The sequence below is a fragment of the Rhea pennata genome, chromosome 6, assembly GCF_028389875.1.
Source record: "Rhea pennata isolate bPtePen1 chromosome 6, bPtePen1.pri, whole genome shotgun sequence".
In the NCBI taxonomy this organism is placed as follows: Eukaryota; Metazoa; Chordata; class Aves; order Rheiformes; family Rheidae; genus Rhea; species Rhea pennata.
Window position 1 is genome coordinate 10,568,585 of NC_084668.1, and position 26,985 is coordinate 10,595,569.

A 26,985-nucleotide genomic window follows, 5' to 3' on the forward strand; every position below is an offset into this window, starting at 1 on the left:
GGTACAGCCCAGAGCCGTTGCTCGTTGCCGGGCAACGGGCGGTAACGGCCGCGGGCCGCGTGCGCCGCGCGGCTCGGCGCTGAGGTGAGTGCGCGGCCGCGGCGGGGGCAGAGCTCGTCGCGGCGGCCCCCGCCTCCTGCCGGGACCTCGCGCCGGCGGACGGGGACAGAAGGGTTTGTGGCACTGGGGGCTGGCGGCCGGGGAGGTTGGTTGTACCGGCAAGAATGCTGGCTTAGAAGGGGCGAACTGTTAACGTCCGCTGAGCAGTTCTACTACGCTACTTCTACAGAGAGGACCTTAAAAGCGTGCTTTGTGCAGCTCGTAAAACACTTCAGTGCGGTTGTAGATCTCACGCCTTCGGTCCTTCCCTTGCTTCTTCCCGGTGGTGGGGTGTGCCAGAGGCTGTGAAACGCATAGGGATTAGAAAGTTCGCATCTTGGCAGAGGAAGGGTGATACCTCACCTCAGGGCACTGGGGGAATTTCTACCATTGCCTTCGATGGAACAGGGGTTTCACAGCTGCAGAGTTCTACTAGAGACGGTTTTGCACAAAAATGCAGTCCTGAACACAGCCCAGCTATCCTGGGAAGCTTAGGGACTTGTGCCTGTCAGTCAGCAATTCCAGGGCTTTGCTATGGTAAACAGTCCTGCAGCGTTAGCCCTTTCACGGCGAGGAATACCACAGTGTGTTGTTAAAGCTGGTGAGTGATGATGATAGCATCATTTTAAATGACTGATGCAATTACACTGGAAACAGTATTTTGCTGATACAAGGCTGTCTCCAGCTTTTCAGTACTTGCATTCCTAATGGGGACTGCTGACCAAGTGAAGGAGGCTGGCAGTTCTATAAATTAAAGAACAGTTGAACAACATGAGTGGAAAGAATGTAGGCCTTATGTTTATAATTATTTTGACATGTTTGGTTGGGCTCACTTATTACCTCAGGACAAAGTTACCGTTGTGCACAATAATGAAGTTCCTCTTACAGATTTTTCTATTGCATGCAGAAAAATTGTACATAAAGCCATGAAATGGAAAAGATTATTAGGGCCACAGGATTGGTAGCACATGATTTTAAGATTCTTATTTATTATTTAATATTAAACAAGGCCATAAATCAAAACAGCACTTTACAAGCTTGAAAAACCTGACAACTCCTGCCTGAGAGATCTAACACAGACTAGAGAAACAGATAAATACCAGACGTGAGACCACAAAATGTGATGGGGTGGTGGGTCACTTCAGTCCTCAACAGAACAGTTCCAGGTAACTATATTGAGTGTCTCTGTGATGCTTCCACATGCCCTTCTTCCCTCAAATCTTTATTGACCAATGTCAGTTCAGATTGAGGTCCTTTAAAGTCATACAAGCCTCTGTGGGAGTGGAAAACCACAGCACAAGCATTTTTGAGTTTTGATACCAAAGATTCAACTTTGGAACTACTGGATCTTAGAGTACTGCCAACTGTAGTGTGACTCATCAGCTCATGAAGCAGCTCATCAGCTTTTGTGCCAGTGCTCCAAGAGCAAGAAGGTGCCTTATGGCAAGAATCTGGCAGAGTCTATAATGTGTCTAGCTTTGCGTGGGTTTGTGTGCTTTGTTATTAATGCGGCACCATCCTGAGCTGTGCACCCACCTTTCCGTTCATGAAAACTACATTCAAAATGAGGCTTTCTAAGGGATGAATAATCTGGCATGGCTGCTTTTGAACTCAGTACTTTTGCCAAAAGTAATCTTGCCCTTTCTGCCCTGCAGCAGATCATAGGAAGGCTAAAGCCTGTGTGCTGTATTTAGGAAGGTAATTCTTTGTGGATGGATTGTGTCTGGTTTCCTTATTGCATAATATTTGCACTTGTCATTAGATAAGTTTATGTTCTGATAACTGTGCTTACTTAACACAGGATCTATAATACCCTTGGCCTTCTGGGTTTACAATTATCTTCACCAAACAAATAACCCAGCTGATGCTATCTAAACAAAAAATTCTAATGCCAATTGTCTTATCCCTCATATTAATATTTAAAAATTAAAGAAGAATCTGCAAGATAACAACCCAAACACTCAGGAGAGATTGGAAAAACATCTCCTCAGAAGTCAGTTTGGATAGTGCAATTGTCTGAAGAACTTCTCCCTTCTCTGTGCTGGGGGACATGAAGGAGGAGAGAAGATGTACAGAGTCCTCAATGCCAAACATCCCTAATAAGCACAAGCACAGATGAAAATGCCCAAAATTCTAAGGAGTGCTGTGGGAGCAATGTTTGCTGAAGTTACTTTGCCATGTACACATGTGCTTAGCACACATACTCTCTCTGCAGGCAGACCCTCTCCTGTGAATTTTGGAAAGTGAGGGTGAATAAAGTTGCCCTAGGCACAGCGTGCCAGCTTAGATGTATCCTGTCCTGTCCAAGTGCCAAGCTTATACCACTACCCCTGAAGATTTACTTTCTGTAAAGGCAGGATGTGGCATGTAAAAGAACTGTGGGAGGGTCTCATGGAAGTGTGCGTTTAATGAGGATAATAATTGGAGCATCTTGTCCAGTCTTTGGAGCTCCACCCACTTGTGCAAGACAGATTGTGTTATATGAAGAGTCATTTCTGATTGCAAGCTGGACTTGGAATTTGGGTGGCAGAGTTTTGGAGTGCATCGTTGCTTGCCTTTTTATTGGCTCAGCCATGTCCTTTCCATGGATGATAAAATCATTAGCTTTCTTTGGAAAGAACTGCTGATCAAAACAGTAACCCCATATAATGGCTTGACTTTTCCTGGAGTTTTGTAGACACAGGAAAGCTTTGCATACCTGAAAATGAAACTTCTGCAACATGTCTGACCATCAATTCCACAGTGTTCAGTGACAATGTGAAATCATCAACAGCACAGGGCTTGGCTACTTGAGGAACCAACTGTTGCCTCTGTGCCACAGTGGATCTTGAGTATGTAATGCCAAAATGAATAACAACAGTAGTGTTTGTCTCATGATTTGACTCTTCGCTCTCTAAAGTTGACAGAAGTTTACCTTCTATTAATGCTCACCTTGATGGATGTTTGGCACTTAGCCATTTTGTACTTCTGCCTACAAGCTGTAGTCTGGAATGTGAGACACTGTAAATCTGTTATTCAGGTAGGAGAGAAGAATTTTAACTGATCTCAGGATATGATCCCTCTCCTAAGGAGTAACCAGTTTTAGGCAACAGGAGTTGCTGGTGCAAAGGAAGGCACTTTGATCATTATGTTATTTTGATTTGATCCCAGGTGATGAGATATTTTAGTACCCCTTGGACTCCATTTTTGTCCTAACATGGAGGTGGTTCAATCACCCTCTACGGAATTCACTAGTACTGAGAAATCCATCAAGAAAATACCCAGCGTCCTTCTGGACAGCCTAGTGGAGGAACCTAAAAAAAGACATGCTGTCCCCAATCACCTGCTGGAATCAAGTAAGTTTCTGCTCTTCCTAGTACTTAAAGCAATCCTAGGAGGCATCTCTCTTTTTTTTTCTCATCTCATAAGCAAAACTCCCGTTCTGTTGCTTAATCTGTGACTTCATGTGAGATCAAATCATAGGAGAGGTAGCCAGGAAAATATTAATGTCTGTACTGTTTGTGGCTGACCTCTGAATTTTGTGGTGGCTGGTTGAAGCCATAAAGAGCAGATGTCATGAAATTACTGTGGCAAGCATTACAAAATCACATAATAGCTGATGTTGGAAGGGACCTCTGGCGATCTCCTTGTTCAACTTCTGTGCTCAAAGCAGGGTCGACTAGAGCAGGCTGCTCAGGGCCATGCCCAATCTGTTTTGAGTATCTCCAAAGATGGAGACTCCACAGCCTCTGGGGGCAATCTGTTCCAGTACTTGACCATTCTCACCATAAAAAAGTTTTTTCGTATGTTTAAATGGAGTTTACTGTATCTCGGTTTGTGCCCGTTGCCCTCTTAACACTTCATTTAACTAGTTAGGCATTTCAAGATCCTGGCTTAGCAGGAGAAATGAGCTCTGTCTCTATTTTCTCTCTGTAACGTATTGGGTACTACATAAACACACTAGATAAATGTAACAGTCATGATGTCTATTTCACCTGGTCTCCTTTTCTCCCTGTTCATTATTTTTCTTTCCAGAGATTTATTCAAAACTTCAGAGGAATGAAGTCATACAGGCTGAGCCTGCTGTGTTACACTATGGAGGCTATGAAATTGGAAAACATCACCAGCAGATGCTAGTAAGTCTCAGAGCAGAGATCCTCTCAGGGCTTTAAAAGACTGAGTAGACTGCTTGTGATCATGAGTTCTCTTGCTGTATAGAGTACTCTGTAAAGCAGCATTTGCTAAGTGGCCCTGAAGTAACAAAAAAGACCAGTACCATGCTATGGACATTGCTATCCTTTGCAGTCTCTGTTTTACCTTTTCTATATCTGAATCTATGAGCAGGGTTAGAGTGATATGTTATTTGCAAGACATTCATGAAGGATCCCTGCTTTAAATCCGTAAAGGACTGGTATCAGAATAAATTGGACTTTGTGGCTCCAACCATATTCACTGGTGGGAAGATTTTAAAAGTACCTCTGGTCTTCTGGCAAGTGCAGTCTGATCTAAGGAAAGAAAGTTAGGACATAAATGTTTGTTTCTCTTTCCTGATGAATAATTTGAGCATCTCCTTTTCCTTTCTCTGCTTTTTCTTTTGTCTGTCTTTGTTCATATAGAAAGTGCTTTGAGGCAGAGGTTGGATGGCTATGATGGGCTAGGTTGACCAGGTATAAAGAAAGTAAACAAGATACAGGAGGCTTTGCAGGCTGAACTGGCACAGTCCAAAGGTTTGTTACATTGGGATCCAGAACAAAACAGTGGAATATTAAGTCATTTATGTTCTTTCATACTTCTGTAAAAGTGAAGTCAATGAAGTTGAATTAAGTTTTTTGTTCCTTTTGCACATAAACAAAACAGTACCAGAATGTGATTCAATGGTAGCTTCTTCTTTAGAGATCAGTCTTGTTGATTTCAGACAGAATAAGCTGTAATTCTGCCTAAGTAAATAACTGTGACTTGATTCCAAAGATTAAAAATGTAGGTTGCAAGATTTAAATAGTTTTCTTTTCAAATTCAGGGCATACTCAACATTATTTCGAGCAAAGCAGAAGTGAATAATTCCTTGCTTAATATAACTTCTTTGCTATGAATAGTCTCAAAAACACAATAGGCATTCTCAAATGACCTTTCATATTGTAAAGCATTTGGGTTTTCGGTTTTCTTTTGTTCTGCAGAAGCTGATAAATATTTCTGGTGATGTAATAAACCTTCACATTATACCACCCCAGACAAAGTATTTTCAGATCAAATACAACAAAACAGTAAGTGTCAGAAAACCTTCACACTGCTCTTTGTACACAGCAGTGTATTTCTTTCATATGAGTCATTTTCATACACCTTCTTTCCATGTCATTTTCTAGCACCGGCTTGTCCCTGGCTTGTCATTTTTGGTTACTGTTGATTTTTGTCCTGATGAGTGGCGATATTACTATGACTGCATCCGAATTCATTGTCAAGTAAGGATTTATTGTAAGAAAATATACTTCTAATGGAATAAAACAACAGTTAAGACATGATATTGATGATAAAATAAAGGTACAATTAATCTCCAAAATTCGAAGATCTACCACAAATGTAGATCTACCACAAATGTATGATAGAACACTGCTTATTGGAGCCACATGAGTTCATATGAAAAAGTCTGGACTGGAGTATTTTGGTTTTAAGCACCCCAAAGCTTTTAGCATATACTTTTCAGACTGTAAATATCCCAGAGTTGTGGGTAGCATATCTTCCTCCTTTTGTAATTCTTTGCCCATAGATCAGTCTTTGTGCTTTACTGATGTGGTGTTTCAGCTGAGCAGACTTGCAGGTGGTTTAGAGAACCACAGAAAGTAAAGAAAGACGGATAGTTACTGAAAGCAAGCAGAATATTGATAGCCATAGCTAACACAGTGATGATCTTCAAGGTGTTTCATACACAGTTACTGACCAAATGCGATATAAACTTTTAATTTCCGTAACATTTACTCAATGTAAGAAGCTAATATTTATTACTCTTTCTGCAGGGAGAAGATACATTACTCATTCCTGTGCATGCCTACCCTGTTGTGAATGTTGTAGAATTTCCATCATTTATAAATCTGTCTGATGTACCAGTTGGTCAGAGGTGAGTGAAGAAGGCAAATTTGTCCACATTTTGAGGGACAAGCAAAAAATTGGAAAAATCTGAAAAATGTATATACAGATGGAACTGGGGTTTCAGCTAGTCTAAATTCGTGCTGACCCACTTTCATCATCAGGTGAAGCTGTATGGCCGTATACTAGCTGCTGTTCTCAAGCTGTACGCTCCTAAGTATTGTATCTTCTTAGTATTAAGAAGTCTTAAGTGCATGGATCTTTCTTTTAAGAAGAAGGGTTCTGGAACTGAAGCTATGAACTAGTAAGGTTAGACTTAAGTCAGTGATAGCAAATAGCTAACCTCAGTCCAGAAATCAATCAATCATTAGATTTGTTTTTTTCTATTTGTAAATATTTAAAGTAACCTTGATGTGGAGCACTGAATGACATAGACTTTGTCTTATATCTTGCTCTTGCGTAGATCTAACACTGACAGTTTTCATGAAAAAATCAGTAATAATTTTAATAGGAATTGGAAAGGGGGAAAGAAGGGAGTTAGTTCATATTAATCAGGGCTTAGTTCTATAGTATATTGACTATATTAGTAAATGGTGAGTCTTGGTGGTAGTGTAAAGATCTGAGTGAATTCTAAGAACTGAAGGTCTTAGTAGCTGGGTTATAGCTTAGTTTGCAAGTTAAAAGTAACTTATGATTTTATTGAAGGATGAAAATATGAATAGGAAGGCATTTAAGGGGAAAAATGCAAAATTATGCAGATGATAAAAATGAGCCTGCCATTGTAGAAAGAAAATTTGTATCTTTTCATTTATTTGTTCTTCTAAACCCCTACAGTTTGTTAAATGCTAGTGAAACCCACAGAAATGACATCCCAGCTTTTTCAGAGGACTGAGCAGGATCTATGACTTTCTGGGTGCTCCTAGGCATGATGTGATTCTGCTTATTTACTCCATTTTTGTAACAAATGCTGAAGTATAAAGAATTTTCATGTTCTCAGAATACAGAAAAGAGATCAGGCAGGTACAAAATGAATACACTTTTAAACATTGTGAAAAGTTTCCAACATAACAGTGATCTACAAAGATGCATTAGGAATCTGGAAGAGTTCCTGAAGAAAAAGCTGATAATTTCAAACCTTTATTTTTACCAATATTTTTCATTATTAAGCTACTGCAACCTTTTTAAAATGTGAAAGTTGTCTGAGAAACTCTGTACAGAATCCAAGGAGCTATAGTCTTGATCCTTAACACACTGAGATCGATAGAGAAACTTCCTTTTGCTTCCACAAGTTTAGGACCTTCAAGAGCAGGTCATATTAAGGCAGAGAAAAAAGGCACTTGCTATTATCGCTTATTTTCCTAAGCTTTTCAAAATGTGCTTTTCAAAGGGACATTGTATATAATGTGCATTCTTTGCTAATCAGCAGGATAGGATTTCAGTCAAACAGTTTATAGGAAACAGAAGTAAGCTTTGGTAAACTAGTCTTGATTTCTAGAATGATGGATGGAGTAATACCAACTCTTGCGTTTCAGCTTGGTACATGAAAACAGATTCAGACAAAAGCCAGGGAGCGTGAATACATGTGTTCCAATATCTCTTCACACAACCAAAGTGAGACTTAAAGGGTTTTTATGAAAATGAGCCCCGTGCAGCATTATTTTTGCACTGGGAGAAGTCTGATCATGCTGATGTATCAGAGTATCCAGCACTTTTGAAGATTGTGCACTAGAGTCTTCTCCCATCCTCTTCTACAAGAAAGGCCATGGGAGGAGCCTGATTTCAAATTTTGTACTTACTGTTGCTCCAGTTTGGATTATTTCTTTTTGCTAGACGGTACAAATCTTAAGGATATGAGGATACACAGAAATAACTTCTAAAAAGCAAATTTTATAGAAACATCTGTAACAAATTCTGTTTGGGTAAGAGAAGGTAAGTCAAGATGTATACTACCCAGCTATCAAATCAAGACTTAGTTCTAGTTTTCTGACAGACTGAATGGTCTGAAATATTTTACTATTTTGGAACAATGAGAAATGACTATTTTCATATTTTCAAGTAACCCATCTCTCTGACATGGATAGATTCGGTGCGTGTTGTGTACAATGTAATTTTCCAGCTAGCTATTGATGATCAGCTGCAGTTTCATTAATTCTTTCTTCTTCCTTTCTCTCTTTTTCAGTAAGGAATATGTTATACCTTTGCAGTGCAGCTGTCCAATAGATTTTGAATTCCACATTGATTTCATTCAGCGTCACAAAGCCTTCACTGTCCAGCCAACATTTGGTAGACTGCATTTATTTAAAATTCTTAAAGTTAAATGTATATTTATTGAGTATATTTACTTGTGACCATTTATTTGGTGTTGGGTGGAAATGCATGTAAAAAAATACAGCCTTTGCCCCAGAGTGTTGGTGGTTAAATGCAGGCTGTAAATCTTAGTCATATGCATGACTTAGTCTTAGCCATGTGGCAAATAGCCTTCTGCAGATAGTAGGTATCTTTTCTCACTGCCCAACTGTGGACCTCCCACGGAATATGGGACTTTCCAGATAGGTCATCCAGCCTTTGCCTGCTCTCTTCACACACCAGGGAGGCCTTTGAAAATTAGACAAGCAGGATATAGCCCAAAAATCACCTCTTTATCACTCCTTTCTCCAAAGACAATGTGGCTCCTGCTTCATTAAGGGACCAGATAGCTATCTCTTTGTGATTAGTATATGTCAGATCCCTTAACTGGAGGCTTTTTGTGTGTTTCCTCATACTATAAAATGATAAACAATGTTTACATTTGTATAAAGTACAGTAAGAGAGGCAAAGCCTGGCCCTCAAATAGCTCAGCGACCTTGTGTGACACTCCTCAGTGTTGGAAAATTATTTGCTTCTCTTTTGGAGCTGCTTGGGTATTATTAAAGCCAGATTTTAGAGGGGAAATAATCACTGCTTCAGGATAGCCAGTTTATCTGCAGTGTGTTGCAAACCTCTGCTGCTGAAGAAATCTAGCAGCTATCAAAGACTGTGGTAGCAACTGTGTGCTTTGCTGTTGATCCTGTTGTTGATACACAGGGAAAATAAAAGGTGACCTCTGCTTCATCAAACATATCCCCATCCTTGCATTTCCCTAGTGGTCTGGAAGTATTCAGTACAATTGTGACTGTTGCCTCAGGAGCTATAACAGTCACGGGCACAAAATGCATTACTGCAGGTGTATCATGGGATGGCAATGGATGTTAGAGTCAGTCTAAACCTCCTTGTAGGGCTTGACAAGAGTAGAAACTTCTGGCTACAGTAAGATCAGCATTTTTCATGCCTAATGATGGCCAGGACTCTCTCTTGAGGGAGGCATGAGTATCCGTAGGTCAGATGCTTTCATAGCTATATTTGCCTGGTGCCAAGGGAAGCATGTAAGAGCCCAGTGTATCTTACAGAGGTGTGTAAGTGAATGAGACCTGGCTGCCTAATTCACTAAGGCACTTTGATCAATTCCACTCAGATACATAAGGATCTAAATAAATAAAGACTGTCATAAATCTTGCCCTTAGTGCAAGTGGAATTCAGACTCCGATTGCTTGTGCACATCAATAAAACTTGTTGTTGCTCCTCTATGCAGAATAATATGAGTGTGCACTGTCTTGTCAGAGTTCCATAAAGCATTGCATTGCCTGCATCTGTACTAAAAATCAAAATGTGACCCCTGGGAGAAGACAAATCTCCTCCATGTTAATCCAGGGTCTCTGCATGTTTTGAATTGGACTTATAGAAAAGGTAGAGTCCCACTTCCCAAATGAGCTGTTCTGGAAATAAGGATGCCCTCATTTTTCCTCAGTTTGTTATTGTTTCCAGTGCAGAAAAGTGTTATGCAGGTAATTTGATGCTGGAGATTTAACAGACAATCTGAGTGATTCCCAACAGTGATATGTATGTAAAATAAATTTACAAAACAGAGCAACAGTGTCTTGTTTTCCATTCTCCTCAGTTCCACTGGGAAATGGGTTAGCCTTCTCAGCTGGTTTGTCTTTAACATGGAAGAAATAATTATAGTAATTACAGCTGAATGAGTAAAAGCATACAGCAATTGAAAGTTCCTACCTTTTACAAGTTAGAGGTTATCAAGCTTTTGTCAAGCTAGGAATTATCCTACTTCATTTAATCTAGTTAATCACACTGCAACGTAAGCTGTACTTACTAGAAAATTACTGCTGCAGATATGTTAATTAATACTACTCAGAAGCATGGTGTTACCCATGGTATAAACAGGCATCAGTATGTTTATAGGAAGTTTTTTGGATGTGGTCAGTTCTGTGTTTCCAATAGTATTTACCTATGATAAGGTGATGAAATATTACACGTGAAGGTTCCTGTCCATAGTGACAGCTATGTTATTCAGTATTTCAATCAACATAGTTCCTCAGATCATATTCTGATGTGATCTAGGTGTTTTGGTTTGGTTTTTTTTCCAGTTTAGAAAGAACCTTACGGGAACAGGATCTTGCCCTTAGCTCTGGCAGCTTTGGTGTTAATTCTGTTCTTTTTTTTTCAAGATTTCTGAGTTTAGGTGGATTTTCATTCTCCAGTTCAGAGGTGGTATTTGGATTCCATCAGGTGTGTTGTTCGTGAAGGAGGTGAACTATGTTGCTGTCTTGTTTTTGGTTGTTCTTTCAGAGTTCTTGCTGTGTGCTTTAAGAAGTTGTAATCGTAAGGGAGGAAAAGGAAAACATTGCAGTTGAGCAAAACTAGGGATGAGGTATAAAATTTACTAATAAATTTTTGGTTTTTGCACAGTCACAAGCAAAGTTGCCAGAACTAATTTGTGTTTTCTAAGTTGGCTCAGTTCTGGTAAGAGGAAAAATACAAAAATCACAGAAAAACATCAGTCTAGGAGAAGTTGGTAACCAAAAACTTTAAGCAATCGTCCACTGAAGTGTTGAAAACCCTCTAAGGAACACATAGAAATTTCAGCTCCTACTCAAACCATTAGGCTTTACAATCAGCAATAATCAAATAATCTTACAAATTCCACAGAAACAAATAGACAATGAAACTATCTGTTCTTTAAAACTATAGGTTGCAGAAAACCAAGCAATGGTCACTTTACAAAGATGACAAATTTTGTGATATTAAGGATGAACTGAATAAACTTCTTGTTTTGGAAATTCTGAGAAGCATCGGAGGCTATATCCTCAGATTGCACTGACAGTTCAGGGATACAAAGGCAAGAGTTAAAGTGGTTTGAGAAAATCATGGAATGAGTAAGAAGGAAGTAAAACACAGTAGAGGCAGCTAATGCTTTAAATATGGACCATTCACCAAACCTGAACGAGCACAGAGAAATGTATAATGCTTTGCTTGAGAAACCAAAAAGTAACAGCAAATTGAGAGTAGCAGATGTAAGTGTAGATTTTTTGCATGTAAACAGTTTCTGTCATTTTCAAAACAGTAGGGAATAGTCTTGCAGTCTTACTGTCAAATCTCACTGCTATTGCAATAGCAATCTCACTACTATTTTGCAATATCTCCCATTACTAGGTAACCAGTAGTTCTGGAAACATACTTTGAGACCTGAAGTACTTTCCAGGCCTACTGTCATCCACTCAAACACTAATACTGTTTAAAAAGTATAGTCCATAATCCGTTTCAGTGTACTCGAGTGGGCTCACATGGGAGGTATTCTCATTATTTTTCTCCTCTAATCACAGGAATCATTCCAGGCAATGGGAAAGTAGAAGTAACTGTGAAATATTCTCCACTTCAGTATGGAACAGCACACATGAAAATGCAGTTGTGGATTTCACAGTTTCGCTCAAAACCCTATGTATGTGTATTCACAGGAACGTCAACACCCTATCTGGGTCTAATGTATGTGTGGCTGACTGATCTTTGAATATTTTTGTTCAATTCTAAAAAAACCCACATGAAATAGGATTTCATACCATTTTACTATAATCATTTTAAGCATTTGTATCTATGGAAACTTAAAATGCTCTAACGTCATTCAAGTGTTAATACTTATACCTGCTCTTTTGGTAGCATATCATTTGCTCAGAATGCTCTAACTCTATATAAAGTGAAACTGTACTGAAATAAAAATAACAAGATGTTAAATATTCCTAAAGAAGTGTTGAGTATCCTTAGCTTCTGTTATATCTGCTGTGTTTTAGTCTTGTTGCTGAGAGCTTGCAAATCAGGTTTTCTGGAACAGTAAGATCTTTTAGCCTGTACTTTTTTTTTGCAAACTGCAGGGTTAGTGAAATTAGAAAGTTTCGTTCCAGTCGTAATTTTGGGGAGAAAATTCCAGTTCCCTTTGTGTATCTAGAAAGGATGTAAATGCATGTTATTTATATCCCAATTGCAAAGAACTTATAAGAGCAATGTTTGTCCTTCTGCCACCTAGAAAAGAAGAATTTGAAAAACAAAGAAGTCCTCCAAAGAAAAAAGCTGTTTCTGCAGGAAAATCACTGGTGTGGAGAAGAGACCAGTCTAGCCAACCACAATTCAGGCCTATTCAAAAAGTAAAGGTGTGAAGTGATAATAATCAGGAGTACTTTTCAGGCAGGACCAGCACTTTCCCTGTTTCTATTCCTTCCTATTAATTTTTATCTCTTAGGAAATTGAATACCAAAACCTCAGATTCCCCACAGACTTGTCAAATCCATATGCTGTGGCAACTGTTTTGAATCAGGAACCAGGCAAATTGAAGATTAAGGACTTGAGAGAAGGTAACATAATTAAGCAGCATAAATTTGGTCTTATCATTTTGGATAGGTTTCTAATAGGGAACTCAGCGTTAAATTGTCGAGGTCATGTGGTTATAGTTTCCATAGAAAATGTCACCTTAGCTTTGTGTGTTAATGAGTTCACTTATCACAACAGATGTGTTTCCCAGTTAAAAACTCAATCTAATTTGACATGAGGTATGGCTTTTTGACATTCCTGCAGTCCTTCGCCAAGGCAATGAAGGGACAAAAACAAGACAGATGAAGGAAGCTGTATTTGAACAAAAAGTTAAACAAGCTGTGCAGGAAGAAGAAGAGAATCATCTGAAGTGGTGAGTGTTAATTAGCCACTGTTATTAGCAACACTAGGATTTGCTTAACTAAGGCTTCTATAAATGATGTATGTGCTATCCACTAATGTGTAATGCTGCCATTTCAAGTCTTGATGGGTTTGTCTTACATTTAAGTTACTGTTGTTTCATTTGTTTCACTTCCGCCTAAGAGGAATATGATTAGTAGTAGCAGTAGTACTGAATGAGGTCTTTGATTTTACTGTGGTTGCTTTCAGAGGAAAAGCTGTTGAAAACGTTGTTCTGCAAACTTTATTCTCATACATTCCCACCTTGTTCCCCTAAAGACAAAAGGAGCTTTTGCTGTAGTTGTCAGTAAATGTTGAATCTGGACTAAAATGTATATAATACAGAGTGAATAGAATTACATATGTACATCAAATAGTGTAAAGAAAAATGCATAATCATGTGTTAAAGCCCACCACGGTTTCATTTGCAATCCACAGAACTATTCTTACACCAAATGTTAGAATCCTCTCGACACCTTAGGAAGAGGAGAATTAGTCCGTTTTTCTCTAAACAAGCAAACTGCGCGTTAAGTAAAGAATTTTTCTTTCCTCTACTGTAAATGCAGGCAGGTTCATAAAGGCAAAGATCCAATGTCTATGAAATTTAAAAAAGAGATTATTGAAAACCGACAGAGGGAAGAAGAACAGTACAAGGTTAGTCTTTGCTGCTAGTTCTATAAATTTAAAATCAAAACTTATACTTTTAGTCTGCCTCCTGTGCACTAGTGAACAGTATTAAGTTCTTCGCCTTTTCAGTTTTTCTTAATATATCATGAGCTGTACTTCCTGCAGTTTTGTTGTTGTTATTTTTTCATATTGCTGTTTCTGAGGTGGTTTTACCCTGGGAGAAGAGGAGGAGAGGAAGTGCGACCCAGTATTTTCCCAATGTGGTGGCTTTGCACCCAGCTGCATCACAGTGCAACACTGCAGCTGAATCTTCTCAGCACTGTGGCTGAATCCAACCTTCTGTGTATGTTGTACTGCTCTGAAGAGCTAATGGCCTGAATGGCTCAGAGCTAAATATAGTCAGTACTCTCACATAGAGCTATAGACAGATATTTTATCAGGTGCCTCTTCTATACCTTTACCCTCCCTATCTTTGGTTTCTTCCAGTCACCTCTGACTGCAGTGCATCTTCCATGGAGGTGACAGCAGCAGCAGGTGGTGGCAAGAAACATTTGCTCACAAATGGCGCAGCCCTCAGGGATTTGCCTCTATTTCCCCTATTTGCTATGACTTGCATGCCTGTCACATGCAAGCAGCTTCTGACATTCCACTGACTTCCAAAGAGCTGTTTATGGGAATGTATTTATGTATGTATGGGGTCAAGCTGTAATTTACACACTGAGTTAGGTACTGTGAATTAATTCAAACATTATAATTAATACTAACAAATAAGCAAATTAGTAAAAAAAAAAAAAAAAAAAAAAAGATCCCAAATGTGAGGTCATTGTATCACTTAATTAAATATGTTTGGAAACATATTTACTTACCTGTTTAGCTGTTCAGCTGTTAGGGCAGTGGAGATCTCTGGTTTGTTTCACAATTGCATTCATCACATTCAATCAGAAGCATATCTTTGCTGTTGCTCTTGTTGTCAGTTTGTTCACCTTGAGTGTCTTTAGGGTCATGGAGTATTTATTACCCCTCCATCGTTTATTCAAGTGGCTCATGTCAAACACTGTGTGAGTGGCTTGTCTGTCTTCTGTTGTCCTAACCAAAACCTGAGCCCATCAAAACCTTGCGCATTTCACTCCACATGATAAACCCAAAGATTTTGTTTAAGACATAGTAGTATCCAGGAAATGAAACACTAGGTAAGAAGAATTGGGATGGAAGGTGATGTAATGAGAAGAAGCTCTGTTATTCATCCAGCATACCTGAACAGACAAAAGTAAGAGAGTTTCAAAGACATAAAACGATATGAACAGTAAACTGTTTCACATATTAGCAGATTAAAGAGCAGGCACTTTGGAAACCATGGTAGAACAAGAGTGCTCAGAAATGGGAAAGTTGCAGGCAATTTATGTAGGGCTGTTTGGCTGTTCTCTGTGCTGATTTTGGCTATGCAAAGTGATCTGTGTTTCATTAGGGTGGGGATCTGATTGAAACTCAGCCCCAGAAAGACATTATTTACTTTGTTTGATTTACTAAAGCATTGCAATAATCACTCCCTGGAAGGGGAATTAAGTCTGTGTTTTGTCAACCAACTCCAGAACATTACATTGTGAGTTTCCGCTAATTGTAAATGAGGAAAGAATTCACTAAATACTTTGCACTAATGTGACTATTCTTCTTGATGGCAAATTAGATCCAAAGAGGAGATCCTATCATAGAAAAGGAGTTTCAGAGGAACAAAGTAGAAGTTTCTTTCAGACGTGTTATCCGACCTGTTGAGCAGGTTTGTTTATATGTTACTATCACCTATTAAGCTAACAAACAGCTTTAGCAATTTAGCACTGAATACTTTTCTTCCTAATGTCCCCATTTCTGTGTCAATGTCTTATTTATCACTTTTCTCCTAGTACATTATGGTCAGCACCATACTGTGTGCACAATTTGTCTTTTGATGTTCTGATCTTCTAATATGAGAAGCAAGTGGGAATTTGCAGGCCTAACCTGAGATTCATATTGCTTGTTCCTGGGAGCTTTGTTAGGAGCAGCTTTCTCATGTCTGGACATAGGGTTAAGCCAATCACAAGATTTGGAAACTTGATCTACAGGTCAGATTGACAGGGACTTTAGTGGTAATTACATTTTTTTTGGTCTTTCTCTATAGTGTGAGGTACTTCCTAGGATCCATTTCCTAGGATTGTCTGAGAGTTTTGTTTAATAAATACTCTACTACTGAAGAAACCTGGGATCTTAGCAACACAAGGAATCCTTGCTACCTTCTTGCTCAGGAACATACAGCTGCAGTAGCTGGTCTTTTACTGTACTCTCATGCCTATTATGAAGTGCTGAGAATTGCTTGGTGGGGCACAGCAGGTGGTTGTGTGAAGCTGGTGTTCTGAGTACCTTCCAGGTGTATATTGGACATCATTTATGTATGGATGCAGACCATTCTACATTGTCTCTGCATTCCCCATATTGCATCTGCAGATATTTCATGATTACCTCCCCCTGAGTGCAGTGGTGAAAATGTCTGTTTAAAAGACAATAGGGTGATGTAGCCTTGAAATGAAATTATTCAACTGAATGTTTTTATCTGACTTAATTTCAGTGTTAGGAAGTAATGTATGGATTTGGGCCAGGAATGGCTTGGGCTGGAGAACATTCATCCATTGTGTAATTTTAAAAAGCATGTCCCCTTTTCTTCCCTTCCCCTTCCTTTTCCTCATTGCTTTCCCATCCCAATCCATTTCCCCATCCTCATCCCCTTCCCTTCCTTTTTTCCTTCTCTTTCCCCATTCATTTCCCTGTCTCCATCCCCATCCCTACCATCTTCCCCTTTCCTACTCTGCAGTGTCCAAGTGTCCATCCCACATTTGACTTGCTCCGTAATGACCTTTGGGACAAGAGAAACAGGATGTTGAGGAAATTCCAACAAGCAGCATACAAGGTAATGTGAACAACCAGAAAGCAGTGTGATGGCATAACACCTTGGAAAGAGCACAAAAGCATGCAAACTAGGACATAAAGAATCTTCACAGTTAGCCAGGGATTTGATAGCTTGATAAATGTGTCCCTGCTTCACCAGAAAATAAGGATCTGGGATAAGTTTTGTCTTCAGCTGTTGCTTAAGGATTTTTTTTCAAAATCAATTGTTAAGAAGACAATTCACAAGAATTGAATTTAGATTTTTTTTTTAAGTAAAAAAACCCTTTTGCACAAAAAGAGAAAAGATTCTAAAATGCATCTAGAATACTGTCTCCAGTTTGGTGCCTCAGTACAAGAAAAACATCAATAAAGTGGAGTGAGTTCTGCACAGGGTGACCAAGATGGTCAGGGGCCTGGAGCACTTGGACTGCGAGGTGTCACGGGAGAAATGAGCTTGTTCATCTCAGAGAAGAGAAAGCTTCAGAGGGGGGTTGCCAACACCTCTGAGGAAGTTATCAAAAACAGAGCCAGGCTCTTTGTAACAGTGCATAGTGGGCCCATGAGAGACAATGAGTGTAAATTCAAGTGAAAGAGGTGTAGACTGTGTGTAAGGAAGACCTTTTTCACCATGAGGACAGTGAAGCATTGGAAGAGGTTGCTCAGAGAGGTCATGCAGTCTCCATCCTTGGCGGTTTTCAGGACTAGACTAAGTAAAGCCCTGAGCAACATGGTCTAATGTCATAACTTACCCTATTTGGAATAGGAGGTTGGACTAGAGACCTCCTGAGGTCACTTCCTACCTGAGTTGTTCTATGGTTTTATGAATTCTTTTAAGAAGCTAAAGATGAAATCAGTAAAATCACTTATCTCATTGAGTTTAAATATCTTTCATTTCCACTACTCTTTTCCTAGTAAATCCTAATACAGCAGCAATATGGAAATTTCCTGCACTTCCAATATCCAGTTTAGATATTTTTCTCAGATCTATTCTTTACCACAGTCTGCAATATTAGGCTCAGTACAGAGGTCCTATATGGTACAAATAATGAGGTGGCTAAATGGTCCCTTTTGGTATTAAAACCTAGGGATCTTTATTGCCACTTTGTGATACACAGCACTGGGCGAATTGCACAGTGCACATTGCTACTTATCCTCTGGTTTCACAGAACCACAGATATTCATGTGACCCTGACTAATTGACTGCTCACTCATTGTTTAAATATGTTTATACTGATAGACACACCTGAAGCATTTTGGACTATCAAAAGAAGTCTATTAAACTGTAAGACTAAATGAATGGTTGCAGTGTTTTTGATGTGTAACGTCACTGTGGAGTAAATATGTATTCTGTATCTCTCCTTCGCCATTTTGTCTACCCGATCAGAAAACTATAACAAAAAGTCTTAAAAAGAGATGTCCGAGTGACCTTTGTAAAATAAACAGTTGTAGGTATTATGTATTGCTGTGACTCTTAGACTTCTCAGCTTAATATTAAACTTTAAAATTCATAATTATTCTCTTAGGTTCTGATTCAGATTCGATTAAATCGTTTGCTGCTTCTGTTCCGTGGACTAAACAGAGAAGCCAGAAGGTTGGGAGAAGGCTTTGTGTCTGGTAAGGAGTGGAAGAACAAGCTGATATTTTGGCAACGAATTTTGATCACTCAGGTGATACTGGAGTGTGTCAAATGCATTACGTTTATACTCACATGCATACATGAATACACAGTCCCTGCATAGGAGCCTTCAAGCAAAAAAGAGAAGTGTGGCAAAGTAGAAATGGCTGCAGTCAAAATATATCTGTATTAAAAGTGATTTTAAAAGGTGATTACTCTTCTTAGGAGCCTTGCAGCTTATCTCCTTAATAATAGGGCAGTTACTTTTAGCCTTGAGGGCCAACAGGGAAGGGACAGGCTGTGTGAGAAGCAGGTAGGTAAGCAGGATGGGTGAAGCCCAAGAGGTTGGAGACATGGGGTAAGAGGAGTTGGGAAAGATACCTGAATGTACAAGATGGTTAACCTCAGCGCAGTGAGACTGTAGGAACCGGGAGCTACACAGCCAGCCAGGTGGCCAGTATTGGGTTACGTTTTTCTCCATATCATTTTTCATACAAATGCTTGCAAGCACTCATGTGACTTTGATTTTGAGCCTGTTTCTGCTGAGAAAAGTTCATTTCTTTATAGTGAAATGAAAATACTGGCCTGGAAAAATCACTTCTTTAACAGTCACAGAATGAAATTGTCCCTGGATGGAGGCAAAGTTCCATGGGGACAGAGGAGGATTTGTGTCTCTTGCTTCCCTCATACACACCCAATTTGACAACTGCTGAAACACCTTTCTATATCAGACCTTTCCTCCTTCTGCAAGTGAGATTTCTTTAATTCTCAGTATGCAAGAAAACTCATTGCAGGAACTGCAGAGGGCTTCAAGTAGCATTCAGCTTCAAGCAACTAGTAATGGCAGTCAGTGTAAAAGAGGTATTCTGACTTAAGTCTGCCTTGCTGAGTGAAAACAGATAGAGACAACCATGCTGGAATGTGTGGGTTGTGATGACTTTCTTGAAGAGGTAATCAGATCTAATAGTCATGGTATTGTGCCTGCTGTCTTGTAGATATGGCATTTAAAGCCTTTAGGAAAGATTATCTTACATTTCATTTTAAAATGACTACACACATCTTGTCTTAGGAAATGTTAAGTATCTGTTTTGTGGCTTAGTTCTATTTTTGAAACAGTATATTAAGACATATTGCACACACATAACATTTACTCTCTGTTAATGACAGAAAATGGGAGTTTCAGCAAACCAGAGAAGGGTGAGGAATGTAAGGTCATTTCTTCCAACATATCCGAAGATCGTATATTGCCTTTTGAATTCCCCACTTACAGTTCCCACCAGTTGCAGTGTGATTTAGTAAGTATTCTACCTAAAATGGCAGCAAATGCTCAAGTCAGAATTTTGTTGAAGACATTAGTCCCAGGCCCAGCACTGCTTTTATCAAAACTTTACAATGTGACTGCTGTACTGGAGTTGCAACAAAAAAAAAAAAAAATCCAAGAAGGGACTGGAGAAATATCAAAGTGTTCACAAAATTATTTCCATATATTTTCAAGTAAATGTGCTGATGAATTCTTGCCAATGAAAAACAAAATTCCCACTATATTGCTAGGTTTTTAATACTGTGTTCTTTCAGGCACCTGATGCTCTTGGCCTAGTTCCTGTCAAATCTGCAGACATAAAAGTGAGACACATTCTTCCCTATTATGACTTGAAGGTGAGTCAGTAGAGCTCTCAACTGTGTCCTGTGTTCTGTTTTACTAATCCAGTTAGACGTATTTGCTGCCTGCTTCAGTAGCCCCAGCGTGCAGCCCAGTAGAAATGTTGCTTTAATAAGTCTATGTGATTATCATGCTATTATTAAAAACAAATCTGATCTACTTCCACAAATAGCCAGCAGTAGCCTGCAATAGGAGACAGATAGAGAAATGAAATTATTATATCTCAAACTGTGAGATGCATCTTCTACTGTGAATGAGGATACTGTGCAACACCCCCGCAAGCCACTCACAGCTTTTCCTTTGATTTCAGAGAGCAAAAATGCCATCCTATTATAAATGTGTACTTTCTCTTTAGCAAGTAATGGAAATCTGCTTATTTGGGATCCACCTATACTTGTTTAGTTCCTGCATTCCTGCACAGGAAATACTAACAACTCCTTCTTGAAATGCATAGTATTCTTTTTTCAACTTTATGAATGCAGAAACAATTTTTACTTCCGAGTTCTAATCCTTTTTCTCTCCAGTTTTTGAATAGCAGAAGATCAAATTCTGCATCTCATCAAAGTAAAAATATTTCCTGAGGTTCAAACTGACATAGGTTTTAGTTCAGTTTCCCCTTCCTTTTTTCAGGTCAAAAGCTTTCTGTTAATATTTTTTCCCCTTGTTAAACAACTACTTCATGTATCAGTGTTAAGTGTAAACACAGTTTTTCTCTGCTTTTGATCAAGCAACTGACAAATTTATGGTCTTTCATAGAAAAGCAAAAATAGAAATATTCCTTTACATGCTCATTCAACTTGTACTGGTGAAGTATTGCTCCTCAAAGTTTTGGTCACATACCATGTTCCTGAGTAGTGGTCAATGGATGCAGTAATAGATACCACAAAGATGTGACATGTCCATGCTTAAGCTGGAATGTTCCCCTCCATCCGTGAGTTAAGCAAAAGTGATTGTTGTCATGTCCTGAAATGCATTGTTTTCCTTTGCACCTAGGTTCCTCAGCATTTCCACATTATGGGATACCAACCGTTTTGTACACACCATGCAGCCACAAGTTACAAACCTCAAAAACTTTCCCGACCACTGAGGCAGGGAGCCCAGGTAACAAGTCATCCCAAATACAAATTTCCTTTGCGGAAGTCATTCCCAGCCCTATAATTCTACAATTATTTGATTCATTTTGTTTCAAAACATTATACCAAAAGGCTAACTGCACTCTGAAATCTGTTGATGTCTATGTTTTTCAAGGATGAGTTGATTCAAGTAGTTGCATCTCCTGAGAGACAGCTTAGCTTGACCTCCCAGAAGAATTTTCACAGACAATCTCCAGAAGAAGCAGCAGAAAGGGACATCAGCCTCTTAAGACTGGTTCCTCCTCAAGCTTTAGTCCACCCCTCTGAGAGCAGCCCACTTCGTATTTTTGTAAGTAAAAGTTTGCTTCCACAAAGAGCCTAAGAAAGGAGGGTAAAGGATGTTTGTTTCATCAGGGGCACAATATGGAATTGATGTGCAATTTTCTTCAGTGTTTTAGACAGCAGAGAGCATGGGTGAACCAGGTAGACTATGGGTATGTTATGTGGGGAAAAAAAGGGAGATCATGTGTCACACTGAATAGAAGAGTCACAATGAGATAAAGATGTGAGTTTAGAGTGAATGAGTTAATTGTAAGAACTGAATTTTCACTGATTTAATTCTTTGTGGTGCTCAGAATTTTTTTCTTAAATAATCTCTTTTGTTTTCAGAACCCCACTCCAGGATTATTTCCAATTTTACCTCCTTTGCCCTATTCTGAAACAAATATTGAATATCATCTTTGTCCTCATCCAAAATATACCTTTACCAAGGAATGCCCCAAAGGATCCAGCATTCCAGTCACACAAAAGAAATTTCTGCATCACAAGGTATGGCCTGTTGCATTTATTGTATGAGTACTTGCCTTGGAAGTATTTCTGCTGACAATTGTTCCAAAAATCCAAAAGAAAGATGAGTAATCATCCTAAATAGAAAACATTCTCAAGTATAAATTATGCATTTACCTAAATAGTCAATAAGCAGGTCAGAATAACTTTTTATACTTTCTCCATGTCTCTTATTTATCCCTGTGTACTTTTCTGTTCTTTCTTTTCATTCTCTAATGTATTTTCATGGCCTTGCAGTGGAGGAAGCATCTTTTAGGTAGAGAGAACTACAACTCCCCAAACTCACTTCTCAACCAAGAAGTCAGGTGCTCTGTCCTTCAAGCTTCTCTCCCCACTGCATTGTATGTTAGAGGTCTGATTGCTGTAGCACTTGTCATTTCAGGAAGTGATTCGTGGAGTAATGAGCTGGAGAAGATTCTTACCAGTGGTATATTCTACCTTTTCTAACACTCCCACATTGACAAGTACAACATCTGGGTAAGAAACAATTTGAATATACAGTGCTGCTACCTTGTGCCAGCTTCTGTTGTCTGTAACTACATTGACTAGTAACAAATCCCACAGATACAGATGTGGCTATCGGTATAATAAATTGCTGCTCAGAAATCCCAAATGAGTGGAGAAAACACCTACTGACCTCCTTGGCGGAAAGATTTAGATCAATATAATTAGAAGAAGTATCTAGCCCTGAAATTGGAGCTTCACTGAGGACTTTCAAAAACATCTGCTCTGAATGCTTTTTTGATTTACTCACAGAAGTCTCTGAGAGGTAAAAGCCCAGTCTGTCCTGCAGAAGTATGAACACTAAAACCTGTAGCATATGAAGCACTTGTGCACAATGGTAGCCAGCATCTCTCATGCTCACCTCCCCTCATATCTCAGTAGTTTCTGGTATACTCAGATTTTCCTGGAATGTTCAAAAATATATCTTCTTCTTTGTAAATAAAACTACTAGGAAGTTTCAGATATAGATGTTGTGTGCAGTTACTCTCTGCCCAGCCTAAAGAAACACCATTTCCATCACAGCGATCCTTACAGTTTGGATATGCTTCCAAGAGATGTACCACCAATGCTGGATGACTTACCTGAGAGAGACAGGGAAAATATAAGTGACTAGTAAGTTTTTCCTCTATTATGTATTTAATACGATTGATTAACTGTTAACCACTTGTATGGATGTGTCTAGACCTGTCCTAAGAGATCCTCAAAGACAAAAGCACCAAGTCCCTCTTGTGTAAGACATAGTTTTGCGGGTTTTTGCTAAAAATTACTTTTAAAGGGAGAAAATCTGATTATTCTTCAATTTACCAATTTCCAGTGAGACAGATGAAACTGAGTTCAAAGTGATACTTACTCCAGACATGATAAGAGCTGAATTTCCACAAATTGGACAGATGCTCTTGGAAGAAGGCAAAGAGAAATCAGCAAAAGAAGAAAGGTAATTATAACTATTGAAATTAGAAGGAAAGAATGGGAAGGAATGTGGAAACAAGTTTCTCCTTTTGAATTATGTCAGAAGTCCTCCTGAGATGCCCTGCAGGCTTTATTGCTGAATGGCAAATTATTGCTGAATCTGGCACTCTGAGCAAATAAGAAGTCTACAGTGTTATATTTTGCACTGCAAATATAGTCTGTGAACTGTACTTCAGAAAGCAGCCGTGAACGTGGCACACCGGTCCAGATGTCTCTGACTTTGGTTTTAATAATGCAATCTAGTATTTGAGGCAGTTTTCTTACCCTCTCAGAGATGTCTGCTGTTCTTAGACCAGTGGATTTTCTGTCCTTTCTGGTTAGGTATTTATTAATGCTGGCAGAGTGATGAGCCCTTGGAAATTTCCCCCTGAGATGGTGCTTTTTTTTCCCTGGCTCTTCATAGGAGCTGGTCACACTTACTGTACTATCCCAGGTGCACGTCTCCATGGATTCCCATTATGTTTTAGACACACAGCACAGCCTATAAAAGAATTTGCATTCGTAAACACAAAATGGCCTACTCCCTAAAGTGTTATGAATTGACCACTGTAAGGGCCAAGTTCTGCCAGTTGCTTTTGGTGTTGTCAGGCCAATGTCCCAATTTTGGAGCACAGCAGAGAAATCTTGCGGTGCATCTGAAGATGGGGAAAGCCCTGAGAGACAGATGGGCCTTTCGTTGAGTTTAATGATTACCACCCTGATTACAGAATAGTGTTCAGGACTGCCCAGCAATTCTGTGGGGCTGGAAGCAAAAGTGAGTTCATTGTGTGAAACCTGGGGGTTTGTGATGTTGCAGAAAGGATGCAGAAAACACAAGAAGTAGCACTAAGTCAGACACACATGCTTTTTTACAGCAAATTATTCTTAATCGATGTTGTAGTAATCACAATACAGCAATCAGTGTCTTGTCAGAGAGCTCGTAGTATTTAGCATTGTTTAAAAGTTTAATGGCTGATAGACTTGCCATTGAGTTGGTAAGAGGGACACTGAGGACAGTGGCTTGAGCAGCAGGCAGTATGGTCAAGATAAACGATTGCAGGGGAATGTAGGAGAAGGTGCTGAGTTCTAAGCCTGTGTTTTCACAGATACCTTGTGTGGGTCTGAGCCAGTGAATTAATCTTTCCATCCAACAGTTGCCCTCTCTTTGAAGTAGGCACGATGATGCTTAGCTGCCTAGCTAATTGGGATTTGTATAATAGCTTGAGACTTTCAGAGTCACCGAGAGATTTGAATGTCTCATTTTCTTTAATTTTAGAGGGAGTGATTGACATTCAACTCTTGTGCAAGTCTATCAGCCATTAAACTTTTAAACAGTGCTAAATACTACGAGCTCTCTGACAAGACACTGATTGCTGTATTGTGATTACTACAACATCAATTAAGAATAATTTGCTGTAAAAAAGCATGTGTGTCTGACTTAGTGCTACTTCTTGTGTTTTCTGACACTGGTTTTTAGAACATGTGGATTTGAGGCAGCTTATGTAACTAAACAGTGACCTTTTTCTCCACAGTGAAACAGTGCTGGATGGCGCTTTTTCTGGGTAAGCAGTTTTATGACCATAAGATTCATTCTTTTTAAAGTTTAGATGTTTTTCTTCAAAGCTGAAAATACTTTCCTAAATTAAATAATTTAGGAAATTTAATTTACAAGTGTTCTTTTCAGTTCGGTTTGGCTATCTCTAAACCATCCGAGGAGTCTACTTCAACTGATGATCTTAAACTCCAGTTGTGGAGCATTTGTTATATACAATAGGACATGAGTATGCCATTTAATACGCTTTCTTGTGCCATTCTTACTCTGTTTTCTGCAAGTATGACTCCATCTCCATAACAGTCTCTACTTTCCGCTTATGGAAAGAAATTTAGGGTTTAATAGCAAAAATAACAGATGCATGTGAAAAGTGCAATTCTGCTTAGGAATAGGACCCTGGAAGCTGCTCTGAGGCAACACAGACTCCATCCTAATGAAAGCTGGCTTAAGTTTCTGTCTCAGAATGGGCACTAGAAAACAGGTGTCCCTGGAAAGTGGTGGACGCTGGATATTTGTATTGAATTGGCCCATAGGCCTTGATTCCTAGAAGGACTGAGGACACAGGAAAGAAGAAAATCTGCTGGCAGATTTTAGTTGGTCTGCTTTCACTGCCAGTTAGAGTTGGTGAACGCTTTCCTCTTTGTTTGGCTTTGTGAAGAGAGAAAAAAAAATTATCATCAAACAATGAAGTCCTAATCTTTTCACTTGTCATTGTTACTGGTGAGGTTATGTGTTTCACTAGATGACACCCCATTGCTCCTCCACAGCACTTTCAGCATTTTAATCCTTAAAGAAATCAAGCTTTTCGTGTGGATTCTCTTCTTCTGACCATTAGAGCATATGATTCTTCATAGATGAGATGCAGAAACTCAATCTAGTATGTGTTTACCTATCAGGAGATTATGTTTCTTTCCTGGCCAAGATGAGAGTGAATGTTCTTTTCACAATTTCACTCCCCTTCCAGTTTGATGTAAGTAATAGAATATCCTCTGTATTCACATGGAATAGTACATGTGCAGGTTATTTATTAAAACTATGAAAAAGAGAGTAATTATGTATATCTCTTCCTTTTTTTTATCAGCATTGTCAAGTAATTCCCATGGCTATTTTAAATATAAATGATTTTCTGAACCTCTTGCAGAGACCCACACAACTATCCAGATGGACATTTTCAACCCCAGAATGAGAGGCTAAGGGAGAAGGTTCAAAAACATGTCGAGAAAATGAAGCTGAATGCAATTAATAAAACCCTTATTCTGGAATAAGAGTAATTTTATGAATTCCATGCTTTTTTACTGCCTATCCTGTTAATGTTTGGGGCCTCCTGCTCAGCTACATGAACAAAGAGAAGTGAAGCACCAGTAGTGCCATCTCTGTCAAAGACTTTCATTGTGTATGTTGCCCCAAATAGAGTAATTGTTGCAGTGAAATTCCTCAGCAGTGTGCCTGCTCATTTTTTACTGGTGTGAAGAACTGGAAGACTACCGTGCTACCATGTAAATAGATTTATCATTTGTATACAGTCTACTCTTTTCAAATAAAGAATGAAAAGTCCTCATGACAAAATTGTTCAGATTTGGGGTTTTAATTATGGCCTGTCTTTGAATTTTTGCAGGTAAGTCACTAAGTCTCTATTTTGACTGTACATCATACACTTCAGTTTGTTAATGGAAGAAAAAAAAACTGAACATTGTGATGTTAACTGTCCACAAAAATAATGTCCAAGCAAATTTCATTACCTGTTCAAGAGTTAATTCAATGAACAACTCTCTTGCCGGAAGGGGACATGGATTAGGGTGATAAAGCAGGACTGCAGAACCTGATGAGAGGCCTTGTAATGCACAAGAGGTATTCCTTAGGAAAGGAGACTACTAAGCATATCACCTTTTAGCTAAGATGTCACCTACTTTCTTGTGGGCAAGCTGCAGGTCAGACAAACTTGGTTTTATCCATGGAGAGCTGGTGGCTCATTTTGAAGAATGGTCCAGGCTATTTGTGCTGAAAATTGTGAATCTTCTGTACC

General features: G+C 39.1%; 1 protein-coding gene across 1 annotated transcript; it reads left to right on the plus strand.

Moving 5' to 3' along the window:
* CFAP221 (cilia and flagella associated protein 221) lies at positions 1-26,444 on the plus strand. The gene is made up of 25 exons (XM_062578841.1): positions 1-84; positions 3,250-3,434; positions 4,114-4,214; positions 5,253-5,339; positions 5,439-5,534; positions 6,087-6,187; positions 8,336-8,439; positions 11,850-12,009; positions 12,545-12,668; positions 12,758-12,869; positions 13,090-13,198; positions 13,791-13,878; positions 15,536-15,625; positions 16,691-16,786; positions 18,288-18,378; positions 19,547-19,674; positions 19,955-20,035; positions 21,033-21,140; positions 21,288-21,461; positions 21,782-21,940; positions 22,341-22,435; positions 22,985-23,074; positions 23,277-23,396; positions 24,943-24,972; positions 26,104-26,444. The coding sequence occupies exons 2-25, from the start codon at positions 3,296-3,298 to the stop codon at positions 26,225-26,227; spliced, it is 2,607 nt and encodes an 868-aa protein (XP_062434825.1). The 5' UTR covers positions 1-84; positions 3,250-3,295; the 3' UTR covers positions 26,228-26,444.
* Positions 26,445-26,985: the final 541 nt, after the last annotated feature.

Bases quoted from the DNA above. Each gene is read 5' to 3' on its own strand.
- CFAP221 (XM_062578841.1), top strand. From the start codon at position 3,296: ATGGAGGTGGTTCAATCACCCTCTACGGAATTCACTAGTACTGAGAAA. The intron at 12,669-12,757 runs GTGTGAAGTGAT...TTTATCTCTTAG, and splicing joins GGCCTATTCAAAAAGTAAAG to GAAATTGAATACCAAAACCT. The intron at 22,436-22,984 runs GTAAGAAACAAT...TTTCCATCACAG, and splicing joins TTGACAAGTACAACATCTGG to CGATCCTTACAGTTTGGATA.